Genomic DNA, 22,427 nt, shown 5'->3' with positions numbered 1-22,427 from the left:
TGAGTACATTATTAGTATCATTTGCCAACTGGCTGACTCATGAGGCTAAAACAAATACTTATTACACACATTTTCAGAAAGGCAATGTTTGCTTGAGGAATTTCAACTTAGACATGCCTGGGGCCAGCTTCAGGGATTCGCTTAGAGATCTCTCCACGTGTCCCCCCCTCCACCTGAGGGATTGAGAGTCAGATACACCAGCTAAATGGCATCGCTGGCTCAGGGCTGAATGGACAATGTTGTATGAGGCAGATATGTAAAAAAACATATTCTCCCCTATCTAACACCATTGGTGTACAACTAACACACATAGCAAAAATTAAATATTAGCCAGAAACAAAAATATATATTTTTTTACTTATTTTTCCTCCTGAGGCAATTGGAATTAAGTGACTGGTCCAGGGTCACTCAGCTAGGAAGTGTTAAGTGTCTGAGGCCAGATTTGAACTCCCGTCCACCTGACTTCAGGGCTGGTGCTCTATCCACTGCATCACCTAGCTGCCCCAACAAAAAATATTTTTGAAATATTCTTAGGAATCCAAAGAGTCAGAGGTGGAGCTTCAAATACAATTTCCACTTTATTATCTAGATAAATTTAGTAAAGTCACCTGACTTCTCTCAGTTTGCTCATCTGAATGCAAAGGGGCTAGACTAATTCTAAAATTAATCAATTCCTGAACTGGTGAAAAAAAGCAAACCCTATAGATTAAATTAGTATTTACTACTGGTCATTTAAATAACATCACTATAGTTATTGAGCAGATTTCAGGCTTCCTGTTCTATAGTAGTTGCTCCATGGAAACAATAGGGGCTTCTCAATATTGCCTGAAGTCCCTACCCAAACTAAATTGCCCCAAGTGCCAAAATTGCTAGCTGTGGATCTGAGCCTCAGTGTCAAGAGCCCACCCCCTCCCCTGCTCTGTTATGAATTGCAGATGTTAGACAGTTCTTTCTGCTCACTGTATCAGTGTGACTCAAAAAAGGATATTTAACTACCAGCTTCTACACGCAAAAGAAGCACGGCTTTATTCCCCTAGTACAGTCCTGCAGCATGATTTAGGTGGTCCTCCGAATGCGTGGAGCCTTCTTCCCTCCTCAATCCCAGGATCTTTCAGAAAGGCTGAATTTATCACTGGTCTGCCCCAGTAAACTCCAACAGGGCACTGCTGCACTGTAACTCACGACATTAATGGCAAGCCCCGTGCTCCCTGGCATGACTGCCCATCTATCTTTCCAGGCAGAGTTGATAAATTACAGCTGGGCTACTGGGGGAAAGGATGCAAATCAGATGGCTGAATGATCTAGTCGCAAAGAAAAGAATTACTTTTTAGAAACAGGAAGAAACTTACAGTCACTATTTGCATTTATTCTCAATATTGCAAGACCCTTTCCCACCTGAGTCTGGTTCCAATGACAGTGAGTAATCTTGCATCTGCAACATGATGTATTTAAGCTTTCTTTGCTAAAAGGACATTATTGACACCTAAATCTCTTTTGGAAATCCTAAATTGTCTTATCAACCTAATTCTAGGGCATCCTGACACCTGTGATTATTACATGAAATAATGTATGTAAAACACTTTGTAAACCTTTATGTGCCATATAAATATCAAGTTATTATTACTAGCCCATCACAGATGATACTTTCATTATTTGTCCATCCTTTCAGGTAGCATTAATTTGTTGGCCTGTGTTTCACACCAAAGGCAAACACGTGGAACAGTTTAAGCAAATGATACTTCATGTGGAAAAATTCCAACCCTGTGATTTTAATCTTTTTTTACATAGTTAAAAATCCATACGTGTCTATGAGATAGAAAATGCTGGATGAACAAGACAGACGCTGTCATGATAAGAAACTGTAAGAGAGAAACGACATGCATGCATCAGAGCACAAGGACAAAGGGATTCACTGATATATGGGAAATTCACCATTTCCTCCCCTATTGCCACAATCCAACCATGTCTGAACCAATGTTACAATTAAAACACATCCACGTTAGACCGATGACTCTCTTTTGGAGCCCTGAAAATATATCTCTTGTTTTTCAATCTGTGGTATCGGTGAAATAACTAATGCCTCCTAAAAATCATTTCTCATATTCTATATATTAACTTATCTGTGTATCTGTTATATCCTCCAGCAAAATATTTGTTATTTGAAAACAGGCACAGTATTATTTTGTCTTTGTACCCTTCATGCTTAATACCTTGCCTTTCTTACACATAGCAGCTGCTCATTAAATGTTTTGTGGAATTGAATTCAACCAGACACAGGCTGAAGATGTGAAGGAGAGGAATGCTTGGTTTGGGGTTTTAGGCCAGTCTGATGATTTCATGTGGGGAGATGTTGGTTAATTAAAATACACATAATAATTTTTGTATAATTTATCTGCTTCTCTTGCAGGATAACTGCCTTGTGGTAACTGATACAGAAATCTGCGCCAGAAACGGTCAAGTCCTGATAAATGCTACAAAGACACCTGTTTTGAATTGTGAAGACAGTATCCCACCTCTGCCGGGGAGATAGGGATTGCAATTCTGTCTTCAATTCTATCTTAGAGTTCATAAAACAGAGTCTATGATACATATCACATTACAGGGCAGGAGATATTTATTTCCCTAATGGGAAGACATAGTAATGAAATATAATTCCTTCAGGGGGAAGGACAGGAAGGAAAGAAAACTCACATCATTTAAAATGAAGACAATAAGAAGCCATCAAATGATATTACTGAGTTGGGGGGAGGTAAAAGTGATACTTTAATCTACCAAAGGGCCACTGAGAATGTCTTGTCTTTAAATTCCTTCATAAAAAGTTGGGGCACACAGCACTGAGCTGGTATGCAGAGCTGGGTTATATTTCTAGCTCTGCCATTAATAAGTTGTATGACCTTGGACAACCCGCTCCGCTTTTCAAGGCTTCAGTTTCCTCATCTGTAAAATAAGGTAGTTGGAATAGATGCTCAAACCCACAATACTATGCAGGGAGAGCTCACTCAGGCATCCTGGGTCATCACCAGTCATCCTGAAGGAGGCTGACAACCTTGTGCAGCTCTGTCTCACTTCAATCCGATTCACAAGTCAGTCAGCATATCACCCCAAGATAGCATTGGACCTCTTTGAAAAGAAAAGACAAATAACCATACTGGGGGCAGCTCTCATTTTAAATCCTGGCCCTGACCCTCCTACCTTAAGAACTTGGGCAAACGGCTCATTCTTAGGGTCCTCTTATATAAAGAGCTCAAATTAGATAAGTTTGAAAGTCTCTTCCAGCTTTCATCTAACTCCGATCCCATGATCAAAATGAAAATGAGCACAGGTTCCAATTTCTGGCAAATATCTAATGATATAGAATAATCTAAACAAGATCTTAAGGAAAGTGATTTTATTTCAAGTCTGCTGATACTTACTACATATGCTTTCCCGGCACTCTATGCCATGACTAGCAGTCCTTTAACATAACAGTCCTAATCATTTCAAAGGAAAAACATAAGCACAAAGTGCTGACTTACCAAAAGGTTCTCGGGCTTGATGTCTCTGTGCACGATATTGAGACCATGAAGATACTTCAAGGCACTGGCCAGATTGTACACCATCGCACTCCCATCTCTCTCTGTATACTTGGTTGAGGAAGTAATTGCATCAAAGAGATCACCACCCTAAAGCAATGATCACAAAATATCAACATGGAATTACTTGTGTGAATAATACATAGCTGTCAGTCTATTTTACAGGAGCACAAATATTCTACCAAAATTTAAAGGGAAAATTAGAATTAATGTGGGCATTCAATCCAACAAATATTTATTAACTGCCATGTTCATAATATCCAACTAGGTATTGGGGATATAAAATTTTAAAAGTTAACATTCTAAGACAAGCATAATACAAGAAAGGCTGTGACTAGAGAAGATTTTATAGAGAGAGAGTACCCAAATAGAGCCTTGAAGAAAGAAGATTTTAAGGAGATATAAATATCTTCTAAACAAATGCCTAGAGATTAAAAAAAAAGATGCAAAAGATAGCTTTAAAGATGGGAGAGTAGTTAATAATCTGGTTTTGCAGAAAAATAGAATATAATATTAAATTAGACGAGGTAGGTTAAAAGGCTTCAGTTTGTAGAAGTCTTTATTTTTAAAACTCCTGTAGGAAATAGGGAGCCATAGATGGATTTTGAGCTGATGAATGACATGGTTAAACCTATAACTAATGAAAACAATATTTACATGGCAGTAAAGTATTTTTTTGAATGGGCTTTAATAAAATAACAAACAAAAACAAAAACAAAAAACCTTTACTTGATGCTGAAGTCAGCACTGAAGAAAAGAGAAAATTTCTAAGGCTTCTTACCTTGACTAATTCCATCACCAGAAAAAGCTCAGTAGCAGTATCCATTTCCTCGATCAACATGATTATATTTGGATGTTTAACTCTGCGCAGTATTGACACTTCATTCTCAATCAGGTGTTCCTATGCAATGAGAATTAATGAAACTGATTTAAAGATAGCAGTCTCAAATATGGAAATATGCTTAAAAGAACTGAGCATATTTGCTGTCTTAGGAAGGGGAAAGTAACAGAGAAAGGGAGAAAATTTTGGAGCACAAAACATTAAAAAGTGAATGAGGAAACTATCTTTACATGTATTTGGAAAAATAAAGCAATATTGAAAAACATTTTTAAAGTAGCAGTCTCTCCTAAATTTAATAATAGCCAATATTTATATATGCTTTAAACTTTTTGCAAAATACTTTATGATATCTAATTTTGTCCTTTGTATTTCTATACAAAGTCCAAACAACAGACATAAACAGCCTTCCTTTGTGGATACTGAATTTTAGCTTAGTTGGTTGGAGAACAGTTCTAAGAATCATAAGGATTTGTGGTTTGTTACCAAATGGACTCTTTATCTTAACAAGAAGAATGACATCTTTGGTTTGTCCTTGCATTTAAACCAATCTATTTCCAAAGGAATTTATTAGCATCACATACCATGTGCAAGGTACAATTATGAGTATGGGAATACGAGAACAAAAAATAGTGACTGTGCACAAAGAGATTATATTCTACTTGGGGGGGGGATAGAATCTACATATAGAGAAGTATATACATTTAAATTTGAGAGAGGAGAGAGCACTGAGAAGTGCTTCAAGGAAATGAAGGATTATAAGAAATGGCAGTAAATAGGCAATTTCCAATTATTGCCCTTTCTATATGGAAACATAATACCATAAAGACTATTACCTTAATTTTAACTCTATTTTGATTCTTAAAAAAAATGAACTATTTATGAGGGTATATATATATATATGTATATATACACATAATTCACATTAATATAAACACATGCACATATATAAATATGTATAAATATATATATGCATGTACATATACACATTATGTACTATGAAATGATATATACACACACACATTGCATACCATGAAGTAATATATACATGTTTCTTATCTGTTAATCATATGAATTGTCCTGAAACATGGATACCCAAATAATTAAACAAATAAGAAATCATGAATAGAACCAAGGGCTTGTGGAGTCTTCTTCTGTCACTTAATAGCTGCATAAACCTTGTTAAGTCTCTCTTCTCAGTATTAAGACTATAAATTACATGAACATTGCTGAGATCTGCATTGTTGCAGAGAATTTCTATCGATGAGATGATAAAAACACACAGGTGTGTTAGAATCAATCCAAGAGGGCAAATTTGCAATGTGAGCATTTATATCTTTGAAATTTCCAAATGCTATAAATCATGGCTTGATCTATTATTTTCTGAATTTTTCTAGACTTAAAGGATGAAAAAAATGCTAATAATGTACATTATTTTTTCCAGAGAGTTGGTTGTTAAACATTTACCAGAATGTTACCGAGAACATGGTTTGTGAAGAATTATGTGTATGAAATTCAGCTGAATTTCTCAAAAACAAAATGACAACTGCAAAGTTAAACATATTTGACTACTTGGAATATTTTAAGCAAAAATGATGCTATTGTTGGGTTGGGAAAGTCATCCAACCCACTGGTTTTCCAGTAAAACCATGCCAATCTCTCCAAGTCAGAAGAGTCTATTTTACTTCTAATGACTGTCATGGGAGATTCCGTAGTTTCCTCCTCCCCCACCAATTTTCAGTAACGGAAGACAATTCTCACACAGCTGATGAAGCTAACATCTTAGTGATAGCCCTAAAAACTATTCTTACAGGGCTTCTGGAAAGATAGGTATTTTTACTCTTTCTAAATGAGGTTTAGTAATGCAACACTTAGAAGCAGCTGCAAAATCTCTTGCACATTCCCATAAGGAAGCAGTTGTACAGTCAGCTTGTCTTTTTTACAAGAGATGAAGGGAAGGAAAGCTTGGCACAAACTACCATTCCTATATACTTAAGCACCTAGTTTGAAAATATGCACTCTTCAGCCCACTTCTTTTGAACTGTTTCCTGACTATCTTGAGAAATGAAGAGCTGAATGCAATTTTGATAGTATGACAGGTTTGAGATAAATTCATCTTGATCTCTATGAAAGAAATAACTAAGATGATGATGGTATTACCCATCCCAACCATGAAAACCATATTGTGATGGAGAATTATCATTTAAAGCTAAACCTGCCCTGCAGTGCTTCCAGGTTTCCTCCAAAATTATAATGACCTATTGGCAAATTTCTGCATTGTTCATATTCAGGACATAAATCCTCATTTACTATGACATAAATTAGGGCTTCTTAAGTGTTTTCAACTTAAAAACCCTTCTCCCCTATAATTTTTTTACATGACTCGGGATAAACTGACAATAAATGATAATTTCACGATGCTCAATTCAGTTCCAAGATCCTATATGGAGTCATGACCCACAGTTTAAGAAGCTGGAACCTAAGTGAAACAAATGGAAGAAGCGCTAATGAAAATTAGGATACAATATGCAAAAGTGGAATAGGTTTCTCCCTCACTGAAGACCATTGGACAAAGACTGGATGAGTACCTTCTTGGGAAAGTTGTCAAGGGGATTTCTTATCATTTACAAGTTGGACTACATGATCTATGAGATCTTTTTCCAACTCTGATATTCTATCATTTAACATAATAGGGGGATTGCTTCTGTCTTAAGTTATTACCTTTCTTTTATTTCTTCCAATAAAGGCACAATGGAAAATGCTCTGAAATATACAGTAGGGTTTCTCATAGGGCCACCAGAAATGTAATGCTTCAAAGAGGAGATGCTATTTATTCCAGAAACATTGTATTCACATTAATGCATCTCCCATATGCTGCATGGTCAATATTCTTGGGAATAGGAGGGGTATTTTCTACCTCATTGTTTAATTTTTCCTTAAAAATGCTCCTAAAGAATTAGTTCCTTACAACTGACGTGTATTTCAGGGTCTCTTATTTTTTATCTACCTTATCAGAAAACAGAACTCTGAAATCAACAATATGCAAACATCCTTATCAATATTATCTCCCAACTTCACTTATAGTACTTACCAGCTACATTTCTAACAATACGGTATCTTCTCCAAATCACATTTTCCACAAAAGAAACTCATTTTTAGCAAAAATGTGTGATCATTTGCAAACTTCTAAATGCCACTGAGATATCATATTAGTTTTCTGCCATTCCAAATTTACATTATTCAGACTTCTATCAATATACATGGTGAATGGTTGGTACACAATAATGTAACCAAACAATTCATGCGTAAACATGTTCCAAAGCTTTGTTTTGTTAGATGAAAGCAGAGAGGGATGATAGTAAAAACAAGATCATTTTTGACAATGAAATATGTGTGTGTGATGTATATGTGTGTGTAAAAAGCCTAAGTTACACGGGAGTGGTTCCTGCCTTAGAATAACATACAGCTTCATGTTGCCAAGGAACAATGAATCTATTCTTGCTCTGACTCACTGACTGGTTAACCCTTGCTGCTCAATGAATCTAGGCTCCCTCTTGAGAATATATTAAAAAGAAACAATGTAAAAAAACACTTGTTATAGTATTTTCACCTTTTAAAATGTTTGCTTGCTTTTTCTTTTTCATCATTTTTTCCCTTTTGGTCTGATTTTTCTTGCATAATAAGACAAATATGGAAATCTGTTTTAAAGGTTTGCACATATTTAACCTATATCAGATTGCTTGCTTCCTTAGAGAGAGGGAAGGGAAAAGAAGAAAGGAGAAAAAATGTGAAACATTAAGTATTAAAAGTGATAAAGTCACAGATGAATGTTGAAAACTATTTTTACAAGTATTTGGAAAAATAAAATATTATTGAGGGAAAAAAAGAATGCTTGCTAGCAAGTTCCTAATATATGAATCCTAAACACAATGGAAAAGAGGTCTTTGTCATTTCTAATAGCTCAGTTCAGAGGCAACAGTGATTAATAAAAGCAGTATCAGATATCCCACAACTACTAATTTTGGAAAACCAAGCAAATTAAGATTTTGGACTTTTTGGATTTTGTGCAGCAAAAGGGAGAAAGACCAGAGGAAAGATGGTTTAAGGTCTTGTTGGTTTTTTTAAAACACACAACATTAAAGCATCAAAGAGAAAGAGCCAAATTTTCAAAGTGACCTCTACATTTTAATCACCCAGGTGAGGGCACTGATCTCAAGGTTTACAAGTAAAAGGCTTACAGCTGCAAAAACATGCCTATGGTTGCTGAAATTTTACTCAGTTACATATTTAATAACCTTTACTCTGCAAATGTTTAACTTTTAAAAAAGAAAGGAAAGATTTTAATTCAACTTTGCAAAATTTACCTTTCAAAAGATAAACGGATTCTCTTTATTTGTCCCTCTACTCCTCTGCCTTCTCTTTCTTCCCTTCAGTGTTGACCCTAATTGATACCAAACAACTATATACTAACTCCACCCCCCACTCCTTGTCCCTTTCCTTCTTCTACTCATCAATTGTGTCAATGTTCAATCCCAACAGGTGCCTTCTCATTCATACTCTTGAACTGGAAGACATCATTCCCTTGTACTGACTGAATCCCCCTTCAATCATGTTATCTAATCTCAACACGGCCCTCCTTAGAGCATGAAAAAATTGTTATGATTTCCTATCTCATATCCCTCTTTCCCTGTTAAATAGAACTGCATGAAATGCTTTCCTGTCTTATCTTTGTAGTTTATCTCTTATTATATGTATACTACTGATCTTTAGAACTTTTTATTGCAAGTGTTATTCTCCCTCAGTCTGGGAAGTAAGCAACTTGATACTGCATGCTACAGAATATATATACAAGAGGTTTATGTAAAGCTGTATTGAGGCCTTATTAAGAGTTTGGAAAACTAAGTGACACAGTGGATGTGTCAGGCCTGGAAGATTCATTTTCCTGAGTTCAAATCCAGCTTTAGACACTTCCTAGGTGTGTGACCCTGGGCAGTCACTTAACCTTGTTTACCTCAGTTTCCTCTTCTGGAAAATGAGCTGGAAAAGGAAATGGCCAACTATTCTACTATCTTTGCTAAGAAAATCCCAATAGAGTCACAAAGAGTTGGATGTAGCTAAAATAACCTAACAATAAGAGCTTTAAAAAAATTGATTTCCCTTTCCCAAGGAATCTCAATATTTTACATGTAGAGGCTCAAGGAGGGGGGATGTGAGTAGGGAATAACAACATAAGCACTAGTATTTGATTTCTCACTCAAGAGAACCCAACGTCAATCTCCTGGCATCTGCCATATCAGTCAGCATGTTTCCTCCAAGTGTTAAATCCCCCTTGTTTTTCTTCTTCTATCTATCCCTTCTCCCCCATTACTGTCAAATCACACAATCACCCTCCTGGCCACTCAGGCTTTTAATCTTGGTTTAATCTCCATTCCTCACTCTCACTCCCACAACATATTGAATCCATTGCCACATCTTGATTTTCCTGCCTCCAGAGTCCAACTTCTATAAATTTACTTCTCTCCATTCACACCGGCACCACTCTAGTCAAGGGCCTCATGCTCTCTCAGTCTACTACAAGAGCCTTCTGACTGACCTCCCTTTCTCATATCTCCTCCTCTCTCCAATACATTTCCACTCAACTGCTAATGTACCTCTCCTAAAGAACAACCCTCTCCCGTACATACTCAATAAGTTTCAGTGGTTCCTTATTACAACTAGTAAAAAACAAAACAAACAACAAAAAACAATAAATCTCCTCTGGCATTCACAACTCTTCAAAACCTAGTTATTTCTATTTTCAGTCTTCACTACTCTTACATGTATTTTGGGGGTCCTGCCATGCCATTCCACTTGGTGTTCTTCATACATGATTCTCCATCTCTTATCTCCATATCTTTACACTGAATGTGGCCCAGAAGGTAGAACATTGGGCTTTGAGTCAGGAAAGCCTGAGTTAAAACCAGACTAGGGTACTCATTGGTTGTGTGATCTTGTGCAAGTTACTTAATCTTTGCTTGCCTCAGTCTCCTCATTCGTTGGTAAAATGGGGATAACAGTAGCACCCACTTGTCAGGATTGTTGTGAGACAAATGAGCTATTTGTCAAGTGCACAGTGCCCAGCATGTAGTAGGTATACGAAGGCTTATTTCATGCCTCGCCACCCTTGCCTTCTTCATCTTCAGTTCTTAGAACTCTTGGCTTTTTAAAAACTCAGATCCCTCAGCAAGTTTTTACCGCTTTCTCCCCCATTCCCACTGCTAGTGGCTTCCCAAATCGGAGGTGATGTTCCATGAACTCTATGTGTGCTCCTTGTATGCATCTACAATATATATACAAATTATCTATTAAAATGTAAGCTCCTTGAATTTAGGACCTCTTTTTGTTTTTTGTTTTTTTTCTTTGTATCTCTGATCAGGACTTTCAAGAAATGTAAAACCCAGCAACAGCCTGATAGCAGTAGAAATCACTTGTACTTTTGCTTAGCTGGCTTAAGGGAGCATGGTTTAAAGAGTAGTTTGAGTGTCTTCTGGAAGGTATGCAATGTGACAAAACAAAATAGATGAATTTTTAAATAAAAAACAATAATTCTTTATTTTTTCTCATATGTAATACAAGAATAAAGTTGAAAAAGATCTTTTATCTTCTGAAAACTGTTTATTTTTTTAAACTAGAAGATTAACAGTATAGGGAGCCACTTAAGAAATGAGGCGCCATGAATGGACAAGTACTTGTGAATTTTTTTTTTAAACTTTGAAATGCAGGAAACACAAACCTAAAAGATTCATGGCTCTAATCTAGTCAGATTTTCAACATTCTACCAAAACTATGGTTCCAATTTTTTTAAATTTCATACCTCGTTCCCAAAATATTGGAACACTTAATTGAAAATTATGCCTCATTAACATTTAAAAGAAGATAGCACATTTAAAATATCTTTAACCTTATAAGTTTCTTTCATAGGCAATTATGCATACATTACCTTTCCACAGCACTTGGTTTTATCAATAATTTTTAGGGCAAACTCCTTTCCAGTAGACCTATGGGAAAATGAGAAAACAATTATTATTCACCAGACAAACCATAAAATCTCCTCTCAGTATTACTTGATCACATTGTATAAAGAAAAGATTTGGCATCCTCTCTAGGATGCTGTGTCTCTATACAGTAGATAATTCTTATGAAAATCAGCACAGAAGTTTAAAAATATATATACGCCTTAGAAAAGGTTATATGAGAATGGGGATAACAGCCCAGGTACTACATTTTTTAAAATGTTATTTTTTGGGCAATATTTTAATAAGTTCTAAACTGTCTCTCTCCCTTCCCACCCCCACTAAAGAAGGCCACCATTTTATACACACATACACACACACATATTTAACCATAATATGCATATATCCAATATTATTTCTTTCTTTGGAGGTGATAGCATCTTTCTTCATAGATCCTTTATAATTGATTTGAATACTTTACTACTCAAAATAACTTAGTCATTCACAATTATTCATCCAACAATATTACTGCATTCTCTGGGTTCTGCTCATTTCAATCTTCTTTATTTCATCCAAGTCTCCATGCTTTTCTAAGATCATCGAGCTCATAATTTCTTAAGAGCACAACACTATTCCATCACAACTACATACCCCAACTTGTTCAACCATCCCCTAATTGATGGACAAAATTTTAATTTCCAGTCTTTTGACCTCTATGAATATTTTATAACATAATAACATCTTTTCCTTTTTCTCTGATCACCTTGAGAAACAAAAAGACCTACACTTGAACCCATGGAATATTAAAAAAAAAAAAAAAAAAAGAGAAAAACCTCTAGCGTAGTTGGAAAGTTCCATGCATGATTTAGAGAAACACATGGATGAAAAGGAATAAGTAGAACTGAAAAAGTTCTAACATGCACCATGAGAAGTGGGTTCCAAACTGAAGAATACATGGATCCAGTTAATTTGATATATAATCTTCACAGCAAGTCAAATTAAACAAGTAGAAAATATGTATCATTTTTTGGACATCATCATATCAGACCCACTACCAGGATCATAATGGTTCTTAGCAATCAATCAAGAAGTATTTATTGAACATCTATATATCACCAGCCACAGCATGAACAGAGGTTACAGAGAAAGATAAGAAATAGTCACTGTTCTAATAAGATAGTGGGGGAAGTAACATATAAACAACTGTACAAACAAGATAGAGATAGGATAAATTGGAGATATTCTTAAAGGAGATATATTAGCATTGAGAGGAATTAGGAAAGGTTTCTTTCAGAAAATGGGATTTTAGCTGAGACTTTTAAGGAAACTTTAAGGAGTTGAGGAGGGTGACAATTCCAGACAATGGGTGCCAATCCCTGTTTGAGAGCTGGAATGCTTTGTGTAAATCCTAGGAAGCCATTATCACTGGATAACAGTATGTGCACTAGGGGTAGGTAAGTGGTAAAGTGTAAGAATAGAAAAGTTGGAAGGGGTCTTGAATACCAGCAGATTGATCCCAGAGAACCATTGGAGTTTATTGAAGGAGGTGGGGGGAAAGGGCAGCATGGTCAGACTTGCCCTTAGGGAGAATCTTTTGGCAGCCAAGTGAATGATGGACTGCAGTGACCAACCAGCAGGCTATGGGTAATAGTGCAAGTGTGAGGTACTGAGGGCCAGGCTCAGGTTGGAGCAGTGGCAGAGGAAAGGTGGAAAGCTATAAGAAGAGACACTCCACAGGGAGGATTGACAGGACTTATCAACAAAGTGGAGTTGAAGGAGGTGAGAGTGAGGAGTCCAGGACGATACATAGGTTGAGAGCCTGAGTGATTGACGGATAGTAAAGGAGTGTTTGTTAGGGGGGATAATAATTTTGTTTTAAAGATGCTGACTTCCAGATGTCTAAGGGACATCCAGTCTGAGTTGGAAATCTGAGTCACCAGTGAAAGGACTAGAGAAGTTGATCTGGAAATCATTAACCTAAAGATGTTAATTGAATTCACAGTGGGGGGGAGGGGCGCTGATGAGGTAACCTAACAAACAAGATAAAAGCCCAGGGCAGAGCCTTAGGGATTACCTATGGTTAGTTAGCAGGCTGTGGATGAAGAAATCAAAGGAAGCAAGGAGGATTCAGACAGGTAAGAAAACCTAGAGAAGGTAGTACCCTGAGAACTTAAAAAAAACAAAGTATCAAGAAGAAGAAGGTCCTTTAAAAAAAAAAGTTTGAAGATTTATGAAAAAGCAGGGATAACAGAATGTTCAATCTGCTGGAGAAGACAGGATGAAATGGGATCACTTGTGTAGGTAAAAGGATAATCCTTGGCAAGAAGAAAAGTCAATTGTCCATGTGAAACTAGTGAAGGAAAAGGTAGAGGCAGCAGAAGACACCTGAATTTTGTGATATGAAGAGTAAAGGATAAGAGGGAACTTTCAATAAATAGCCTTGATTTTTTCCCCCCCACTGACATCTAAAGCAAAGTTTTATACTGAAAAGATAAGGAAAGAAAAATCAAAGAAAGGTCAAATAAAAAAGTTTGGACAAAACACTAATGATGGGTGGAATAATGATTCAATTAATAAAAAACCATTAAGTTGTTTAGAACGTAATTATAGCATTTGATAAAATGCAACACTCATTTCTATTAAAAACACTAGAGAGTATAGGAATAAATGGACTTTTCCTTAAAATAGTCAGTATCATATATTTAAAACCATCAGTAAGCATCATATGTAATGGGGATAAACTGAAACCATTACTAGTAAAATCAGGAGTGAAACAAGGTTGCCCACTATCACCATTACTATTCAATATTGTATTAGAAATGCTAGTTCAACAATAAGAGATGAAAAAGAGATTAAAGGAAAGTAATTACAGAAGAATAGATATGCCACACACAGTAATAAAATATTATAGTAATCCTGTATCTGATAAATGTAAAGATTTAAGTTTTTGGGATAAGAATTCATTGATAAAAATTGTTGGGAAAACAGTCTGACAGAAACTAGATATAGACCAATACTTTACACCATTTATTAAGATAAAGTCAAAATGAATACATAACCTAGATATAAAGGGAGATATCATAAGTAAATTAGAAGGACATGGATCATATTCCCTATCAGATTTATGGATATGAGAAAGATTTATGAATAAAGAAGAGATAGAAATTATTGTGTGACATGAAATGGATAATTTTGTTTACATTAAATTACAATGTTTTGTACAAAAAAGCCTAATGTATATAAGATTGGGAGGAAAGCAGAAAAATTTGGGGGGGATTTTAAGAGTTTCTCAAATAGAGAACTTTGTCCAATTTATAAGAATATAATTCATTCCCCAATTGATAAATGGTCAAAGAATATTGTTTTCAAAATAAATTCAACTTGCATACAGTAATATAAAAATACTCTAAATCATTATTGATTAGAGAAATGTAAATCAAACAACTTGGAGATATAATTTCACACCTATCAAATAAGCTACAATGATAGAAGGGGGAAATTACAAATATTGGAGGAGAGGTGGAAAAAATTGGGACTGTTGGTGGAGTTGTGAACGGGTCCAACCATTTTGGAAAGCAATCTGAAATTATGTCCAAAGAGTTATAAAAGTGTGTATACCCTTTGACCCAACAATACCAGTATTGGGTCTGTTTCCCAAGAAGATCAGGGTGGGTAAAAAATATTCTGTATGTTCTAAAAGATTTACAGCAGCTCTTTTTGTGGTGGCAAATAACTGGAAATTGAGGGGATACCTAATAACTGAAGAATGACTAAATAAGCTATAGTATATAATTATGATAGGATACTATTGTGCTGTAAAAAAATTGATGAGCAGGTTGATTTTAGGAAAACATGGAAAACTGTGCATGAAATAATGAAGAACAAAATAAGCAAAACCAAGAGAACATTATAAATAGGAACAACAATAATGTTCAAAGAGTAACTGTGAATAACTAAACTATTCTGAATATACTATATGAATATTCAAAATAAGTGCAAAGGACCTATGAAGGAAGATGCTATCCACCTCCAGAAGATGCATGGAATCATGTACTATACCGTAAAAAAAATAAAAACAAAATAGAAGCAGCTGGTTGGTACAGTGAATAGAACACTAATACTGGAGTCATGAGTTCCCAAGTTTAAATCTGGCCTCAGACAATACTTACTAGCTATATGACCTTGAGCAAGTCACTTAACCCCAACTGTCTCTCAAAAAAAAAAAAAAAATCCCAATAAAAAACAAACAATAAAATGATTTTTTAAAAAATCACATAAGTCATATCTTTCTTCACTCCTTTTCAGAGGTAAGATGTCACTGGGATGGAAGATCATAAGTATTTTCAGATTTTTAAAAATGTATCAAACAGTTTTGCTTCCCCTGTTTTCTTTTTTTTGTTAGTTTTATGGAAAAAAGGAAGGGATAACAGGAGAAATTTAGGTGGTGTTAAAAACAAACAATCTCAATGATAATTTACTTTTAAAAAATTAATTAATTACAACAATCTTTCCAAGAATTCCCATCTCCTTTTGGCATGAAGGTAATACAGTGGATTTTTGAAAGCTATCTAAGTATAGTGTAAACTCTGGCAGGTCTTAGTTAAGATAGAAGGTTTTTGAATTACACTCCTGCTGGCAGACTGTGGGAACCGAGAGTCTTCCTAATAAGTGCATAGAGGCTCACTTCTAAAAATAATTGGGAAGTTAATGATGACTGGGGGATAGGGAGGACTTCACTTGGTTCATGAAAACCATCTTATTAAAGTGAGAAGAAACTCAAGTGTTTTTAGAATAGGAAATGTCTTTATCTTTTCTTTGTATCCCCAGCAATAAATGCCTGGTACATAGTAGGAGCTTAATCAATGTTTATTGACTGACTGAGGTATACCAGTGAAAAGAGCACCCATACAGATCAACAGAGAGCTAATGAAGCACTGAATTTGCAACACACAAAGAATATCTAACTGCAGGAGAACCATTCATTAAAGAGCACTGCAGTGTACTTAGAATTACATTAGCTTTAGAACTGCAGCTGCTTTTGCCAGGTTGTCATAGTTACACATCGACATGGTCTCACTCAGAGGGAGAACTTTTATTTAAACAGCTCATGAGGAACGTAAACCAAACATTGCCTCTGACTGTTGATGAATATATAGAAATTATATCCTGCGTGCTTAATTTGTCACTAATAGCTAACTGCATTAGCCGTGCCATAGATAAAAGTGGCCACAAAACATCAAGGTTTTTGAAGAAATTCATGTAGATGTGTGTGATCTGGCACAGCTGGCACAGGGCATGACCCTCCCACAAAAAGGCATCCACCAAGTACAGTCGCTGTCAGTCACACTGAGCTGCCTGTGCCAGGGACCAGCAGTAGAGAGGCTATAGCTGTGATGCAGCCCTTTAAAAATTAATGGAAGAATATGGCTAATTAAGCCTGGAACAACTTCACTAGAACATATGAAAGCACTTCCACACAAACTGCTGGCATCTGCCCCTTGGGTGCCCTTTGTTTAAAAAAAAATTGACTTAGGTGCTGAAGAGTGAAATATGACCAACCCCTGCAGCTGGGTAAGGAGATGCCCTCAGGCAGCAGCAATCTACAATGTTTGCTGAATCATGTACACGAATTAAAGGAAGTCTAAAACAAATGTGGTTAGCAGCTGGCAGGCTGTGTATATAGATAACTAGAGACTAACTAAAATTAAAATTGAAAAGCTCTTAAGTCTTCGTTTTAAAGGGATGTTTTCTTTTCTCTTTGTACATTTCAACAGTGTGTTTTTATACAACTGTAGGGAAAAAAAAAAAACAAAAAAAACAAGAATTAAGCATTTTAGTGGGTTTCCTCACAAGACCTGTAAGATTCTCTCTGAAGTCAACACACTCATTACACAAGAAGGGGGAAACGTGGGAGAGATTTCAAACTTCAATGTCTGGGTTTTTTTCCCCTCTCCTCTCAGTCAGATTACAGGCATGAAACGATGCAAAAGAAGATAGAGTTAGGATGTGAAGAGAGCTGAATTTGTATACAGAATTTATATACAAGCTCGAATCTTAACTTTTGCCTTGTACTAGTTGGGTGATTTTAGGCAAATAATAACCCCAGGGCCTTGGTTTCCTTATCTATAGTCAAGGTGATCTCAAAGGACCCTTCCAGATCTAAAGCTAAGTTGCCCTGATCCTTCTTGAACCCAGAGGTCTGAAAGCTTCTAGCAGGGGTTGGAACCCTGTAGTTACCTTGTTATTTCTCAAAAAGCTGGGTGGGAGAAAAATCAGCTCCCAGGAAGCATCTGATTTCTGACACCTTTGCAATCTCCTCAAGTTTTTAAGAAACCCTTCCTTACTTGAGTTTCATTACTGCTAAATTTCTGGATTACCTAGAAATAAGAGAGGTTTGGGAAAATTGACTCTGCTGTAGTACAATTGCCATACCCACCCCCACCTCCAGTTGGTTTTAATTTACCACAATAAAATCCACCACTAGTATTGATTCAGACTCTTCCAAAAGCCCCAACAGGAAATGAAAATTCCTGTGATCATTGTGCTTGTCTAGAGTCATCAACTTAGGTATGGTGCAGGATGAGGGCCAGCTAAAGACACTTTTTGTAGGCCCAAGGGTCCTAAAGCCCACATAAATGCTCATCTCATCACCATTTAAAACTATGATTCCTGATTTCTGAGACCCTAATACAAGATCATGTGTGGTGTGTTAAAGATGAAAAAACTGAGGCAACAAAGGTTTGAATTTTCAAGCATATCAATTTATTAAGCATTGCCTACCAATTGCCTAACAAATCAGGACCAAACATCCTTAGCTGGGCCCTGGATCCAAAAGTCAGAAGGAGACAGATTTTTATGTCTTAAAAACAATGAACCAAGTAAGACCAAACAATTAAAAGAAAACAATTAGGGGCAGCTAGGTGGCACAGTAGATAGAGCACCAGCCCTGAAGTCAGGAGGAGTTGAGCTCAAACCTGATCTCAAATACTTAACACTCACTAGCTGTGTGACCCTGGGCATGTCACTTAATCCCAATTGCCTCAAAAAAAAAGAAAACAATTAATTAAGATACAAAATTAAGTAATCTCATCTCTAATTGGAGGAAAAATTAGAGACATTCCAAGCTGGGATGGGGAGAATAGACAGGTACAATTCCCTAACATCAGAAAAAAATAAAAGAGGTTTCCTACTATCTGCCATCTAGGGGAAGAGATGGAGGAAGGAGGGAAAATTTGGAACAGAAAGTTTTGCAAGGGTCAGTGTTGAAAAATTACCCATGCACATATTTTGTAAATAAAAAGCTTTAATAAAAAATTTTTAAATCACATTAGAAAAAAAAAGTGCCTTACTCCCCCCAGAAGTCTGCATTCAAATGAAGGAATATGGAAACAAGAACTTATTGATCAGCATGAGGCAATTTTCAGGTAAGACATATGGGTTGCTTGAAATGTATAATTGTGAGAAAACTCCTTGCATCAGACTTCAGATTTGATTGTGTTTCAGGTAGCATGATTTAGGTGTCTAATTCAGAGTCTCTAAGCAGCAGGTAGAGGTGATTCAGCTTCCCAACCATATTGGTTCAAACAATATATTAAAGTTTTCTCACAATTTCCACAACTGAATAAAGTTTTCTCACAAGATAGAAATTGGACGAGATCCAAAACTGAACAGGAAGGCAATTGAGGTAGCTTCAGAACTAAGTCACAAGATGGAGTCAGAATGGTTCAATCAATTCCCACAATTAACCATTTGATGTTCTAATTCCCTCACATGTGACAGATTCACTAGTCCACGGGTTTTTCAACTCTCATTCCAGGCCCCAACTAAGTTGAGATGCTTTTGAAAAACTGACCTAACCTTTGATCTTCTACACAGTGGGTGTGTTTAGCTTAAAGGAATTGAAAAGTTAAAGAACTTTGTTTAAGTTCCAATGGTCTTGTGATGAAGAGAGTCATGTGTACCCACAGAGAGGATTGTGGGGGCTGAGTATGAACCACAACAGAGGATTTTCACTCATTTTATTGTTTGCTTGCATTTTGTTTTCTTTCTCATTTTTTTTCCCTTTTTGATCTGATTTTTCTTGTGCAGCATGATAATTGTGGAAATATGTATAGAAGAACTGTACATGATTAACATATATTGGATTACCTGCCATCTAGGGAAGGGAATGGGAAGAAGGGAGAGAAAAAATTTGTAACACAAGGTTTTGCAAAGGTGAATGATAAAAACTAAGCATATGTTTTGAAAATAAAAAGCTTTAATAATAATTTAAAAAAAGACTTTTAGTTAACGAGAAAAGAAAAACAAAAGAAGCATTGGAAAGGAGGATTTCACAAATCTCTCAATGTACAATGATCATGAGGAAGCTCATTTGGAGACTCACCTCTCTATGCATTCCTTCACCACAGCAAAATTGCCATCACCAATGACCTTCCCAATTCTGTATTTGTCAAGAAGAGTTGATGATTCAAAACACCTGTTTCCATTTACACCTGCAGAAAAGATGGCAAAATGTGAAAGGCAACAATGTCAGCAACTCACCTTGCTCTTCACGTTAAAACTTGCAATGTAAAGATTTCTATTCCCTAAGAAAGAAAGAAAAAAATGCTGCAGGCCTGATGATCTGTTAGATCTCTGGATCAAATTTACCTCATTAGCACATGGAGTATTTACTGTCAATGTCACATTAGTATAATGGAAAATTTAACAAATTTCAGGTTAATCTCTCAAACCACAGATAAACTAAATCATTAGACTGGCATTAAAAGAAATTCTAATTAAAGTTTCCTAACAGGTTTTTATTCAGGCTTATTCAACTCTGAAAAAGCACTGAATACTGGAAAAGAAGTTACTTTTCTTATATATTAGGGTTTCCATAAACCTGTTTGTTTTTAAAAATATTTTCATGTGTGCATTTCATTATAATGGAATTTTTTATAATTATGCATTTTATTTTATGCATTTAAAAACATTAATCTAAGGACAACAGCCTGAAGGCTATACTGCCAGACAAAAAAATTTAAGAATCTCTGCTATAGAGCAAAAACAGGGCAAAATTAAATTTCAAAGTATGTGTTTACTCACTTTCCATTACACAGGTCAAAAAAAAGAAAGGGGAGGAAATAAATGATCAACTTTCACCAGGGCTTGGACAAAGAGGCTAGTTATCAGTGACTGTGAACTATAAACAGTGTTCTTTTTAAAATAATAAATCACAACTCTTTCCTCCTCCACATCATTTCAGCCCTCAAAGAAATGAAAACACAGAATTGAAGAAGAAGGAGCAGTGTATGAAGACAAAAGGACCTCCTTGCTCCCAAAGTATCTGGGTAGAGATGATTTAGGTGGAACACTAAGATTTGTTGTTCAGAAGTGCCCACCTGATAGTAACTGAGGAAGAGCCTCCTTGTTTAAAGGTCCAAGGCTAGAGGCAGAAAGCTGGCTTCATAAGCAGCAGGAGCTGCCTCTGACACACACAATCAATGTAACCCTACCAATCACTTCACCTCTCAGAGTCCCCAGTAATTCTCTTAGAGTTGAAGAGAAGATACCAACTGGCATTGATGCAAGGATAAATTCCCTGATTCAGTGACATCACATGTCCACTCAATACTTCTATTTCCCCAAAGTATGAATCTTTTGTGGCACAAGGATGAAAGAGGGCACAGCAAAAAGAGAAAAAAAGCAAACCTAAGTTTAAATCTAAACTACTGGATTCAGGGAGAGTGCTAGTAGCCTAGTTCTAAAGCAGAGAAAATCTTAAGCTTTTTGTGTGTCATAGATTGTTTGGTAATCTCATGAAGGCTTTGTATGGAACCTTGCTCAGATTAGTAGTTTTGGATGTAGAAAAAAATCAGTTAGGAACTAATTATGTTGCAATAATTATCAATTTAAAAAAATGCTCAAGGACTTCAGATAAAGAATTCCTGTTATAAACTAACATTTTTGAATATCTTTGAAATAGAGTTTCTAAAGCAGTCTGATGATATTGCTATCAATAGGCTTGAGGCTTCTTATCCATGGACAAGGCCATGTTTTCCTCCATTGTATTTGTCTGGTACCTTTGTACATGGGAGGTAAACACAAAAAAATATTTGCTGAACTGAGACAGACAAGGCACTAACCCACACCTGATTAAGCACTAGCATGACCTTTATATAGATCCCATTTAGGACAAGCTGTCACCAGCACCCAAAGTACTTCCTCAAATTGCTGGGAGCGTCCATTTTTAAACGGCAACCTACCTTCAGGACTCAGGCAACGGTATAACTCGGGTCCACCATTCACATTGGAAGCAGAGCCACAGTGTGGAGGAATCTAAGAAACAGCAAACAGTCAAATTATTTCTCATGACAAAAGTTTAATATATTGTTAATGCATCAATTTAATAGACGTTTTATAAAACACCTAGACAGAATCACAGGAAGCTATCATGAACACAAAGAGCCCCATTTGCTCCTCAGTACTTAGCATTGTGCCTTGTGGCTCAGTAGTTACAACACTGGGCTTGCAGTCAGAAAGAGAAGGGGTAAAATCTAACCTCAGATGCTTAATAGTTGTGGGACCTTGGCAAGTCATTTAACCCCGTGGCAGCATAAAGCTGGAAAAGGAAACAGCAAACCACTCTAATATCTTTGCCAAGGAAAAAAACCATGGCAGTTGGGCCATAGGTTCCAGCAATTATTAAGGGTTACAGAAAGGTTTTTTAATGTTGTTATTACTATTATTATAATATGTTGTGATATAACAACACAATTACATATTTTATTATAATATATTATCAGGTTATAATAGAATATATTACATATTAATATAATATATTATCATGTTATATTATTATATTTATATGTATATATACATATATACATACACACACATTACTTTCCCCTCGTCCCAGTAATTTTGCTGCAGTTCCTTTCGTTTTAGTATTTTCACTTCAGTTAATTACTTAAAGCAAAGAACTGGACACAAAATAGCTGTCTATCAATTGAGGCAGGAGGGGGAAGGCTCGACATATCCAAAGGG

General features: G+C 36.0%; 1 protein-coding gene across 6 annotated transcripts in view; it reads right to left on the bottom strand.

Annotated features, from left to right (window-relative positions):
* Positions 1-22,427, bottom strand: part of DCLK2 (doublecortin like kinase 2) — a 212,045-nt gene that overhangs the window by 43,069 nt on the left and 146,549 nt on the right. For all 6 annotated transcript variants that reach the window (XR_012483019.1, XR_012483020.1, XM_074272520.1 and 3 more), the window contains 5 exons: positions 21,647-21,719; positions 19,786-19,894; positions 11,390-11,447; positions 4,354-4,473; positions 3,516-3,662 (listed from right to left, as the gene is read on the bottom strand). Coding sequence is in view for 4 of the 6 variants with exons in the window: in XM_074272520.1 (XP_074128621.1) it covers positions 3,516-3,662; positions 4,354-4,473; positions 11,390-11,447; positions 19,786-19,894; positions 21,647-21,719 (507 nt within the window). In the remaining 2 variants the exon portion in view is untranslated. The remainder of the gene's footprint in view (positions 1-3,515; positions 3,663-4,353; positions 4,474-11,389; positions 11,448-19,785; positions 19,895-21,646; positions 21,720-22,427) is intronic.

This window comes from Sminthopsis crassicaudata, chromosome 6, assembly GCF_048593235.1.
Source record: "Sminthopsis crassicaudata isolate SCR6 chromosome 6, ASM4859323v1, whole genome shotgun sequence".
Taxonomy (NCBI): Eukaryota; Metazoa; Chordata; class Mammalia; order Dasyuromorphia; family Dasyuridae; genus Sminthopsis; species Sminthopsis crassicaudata.
This window is presented reverse-complemented; position numbering and strand designations above follow the sequence as displayed.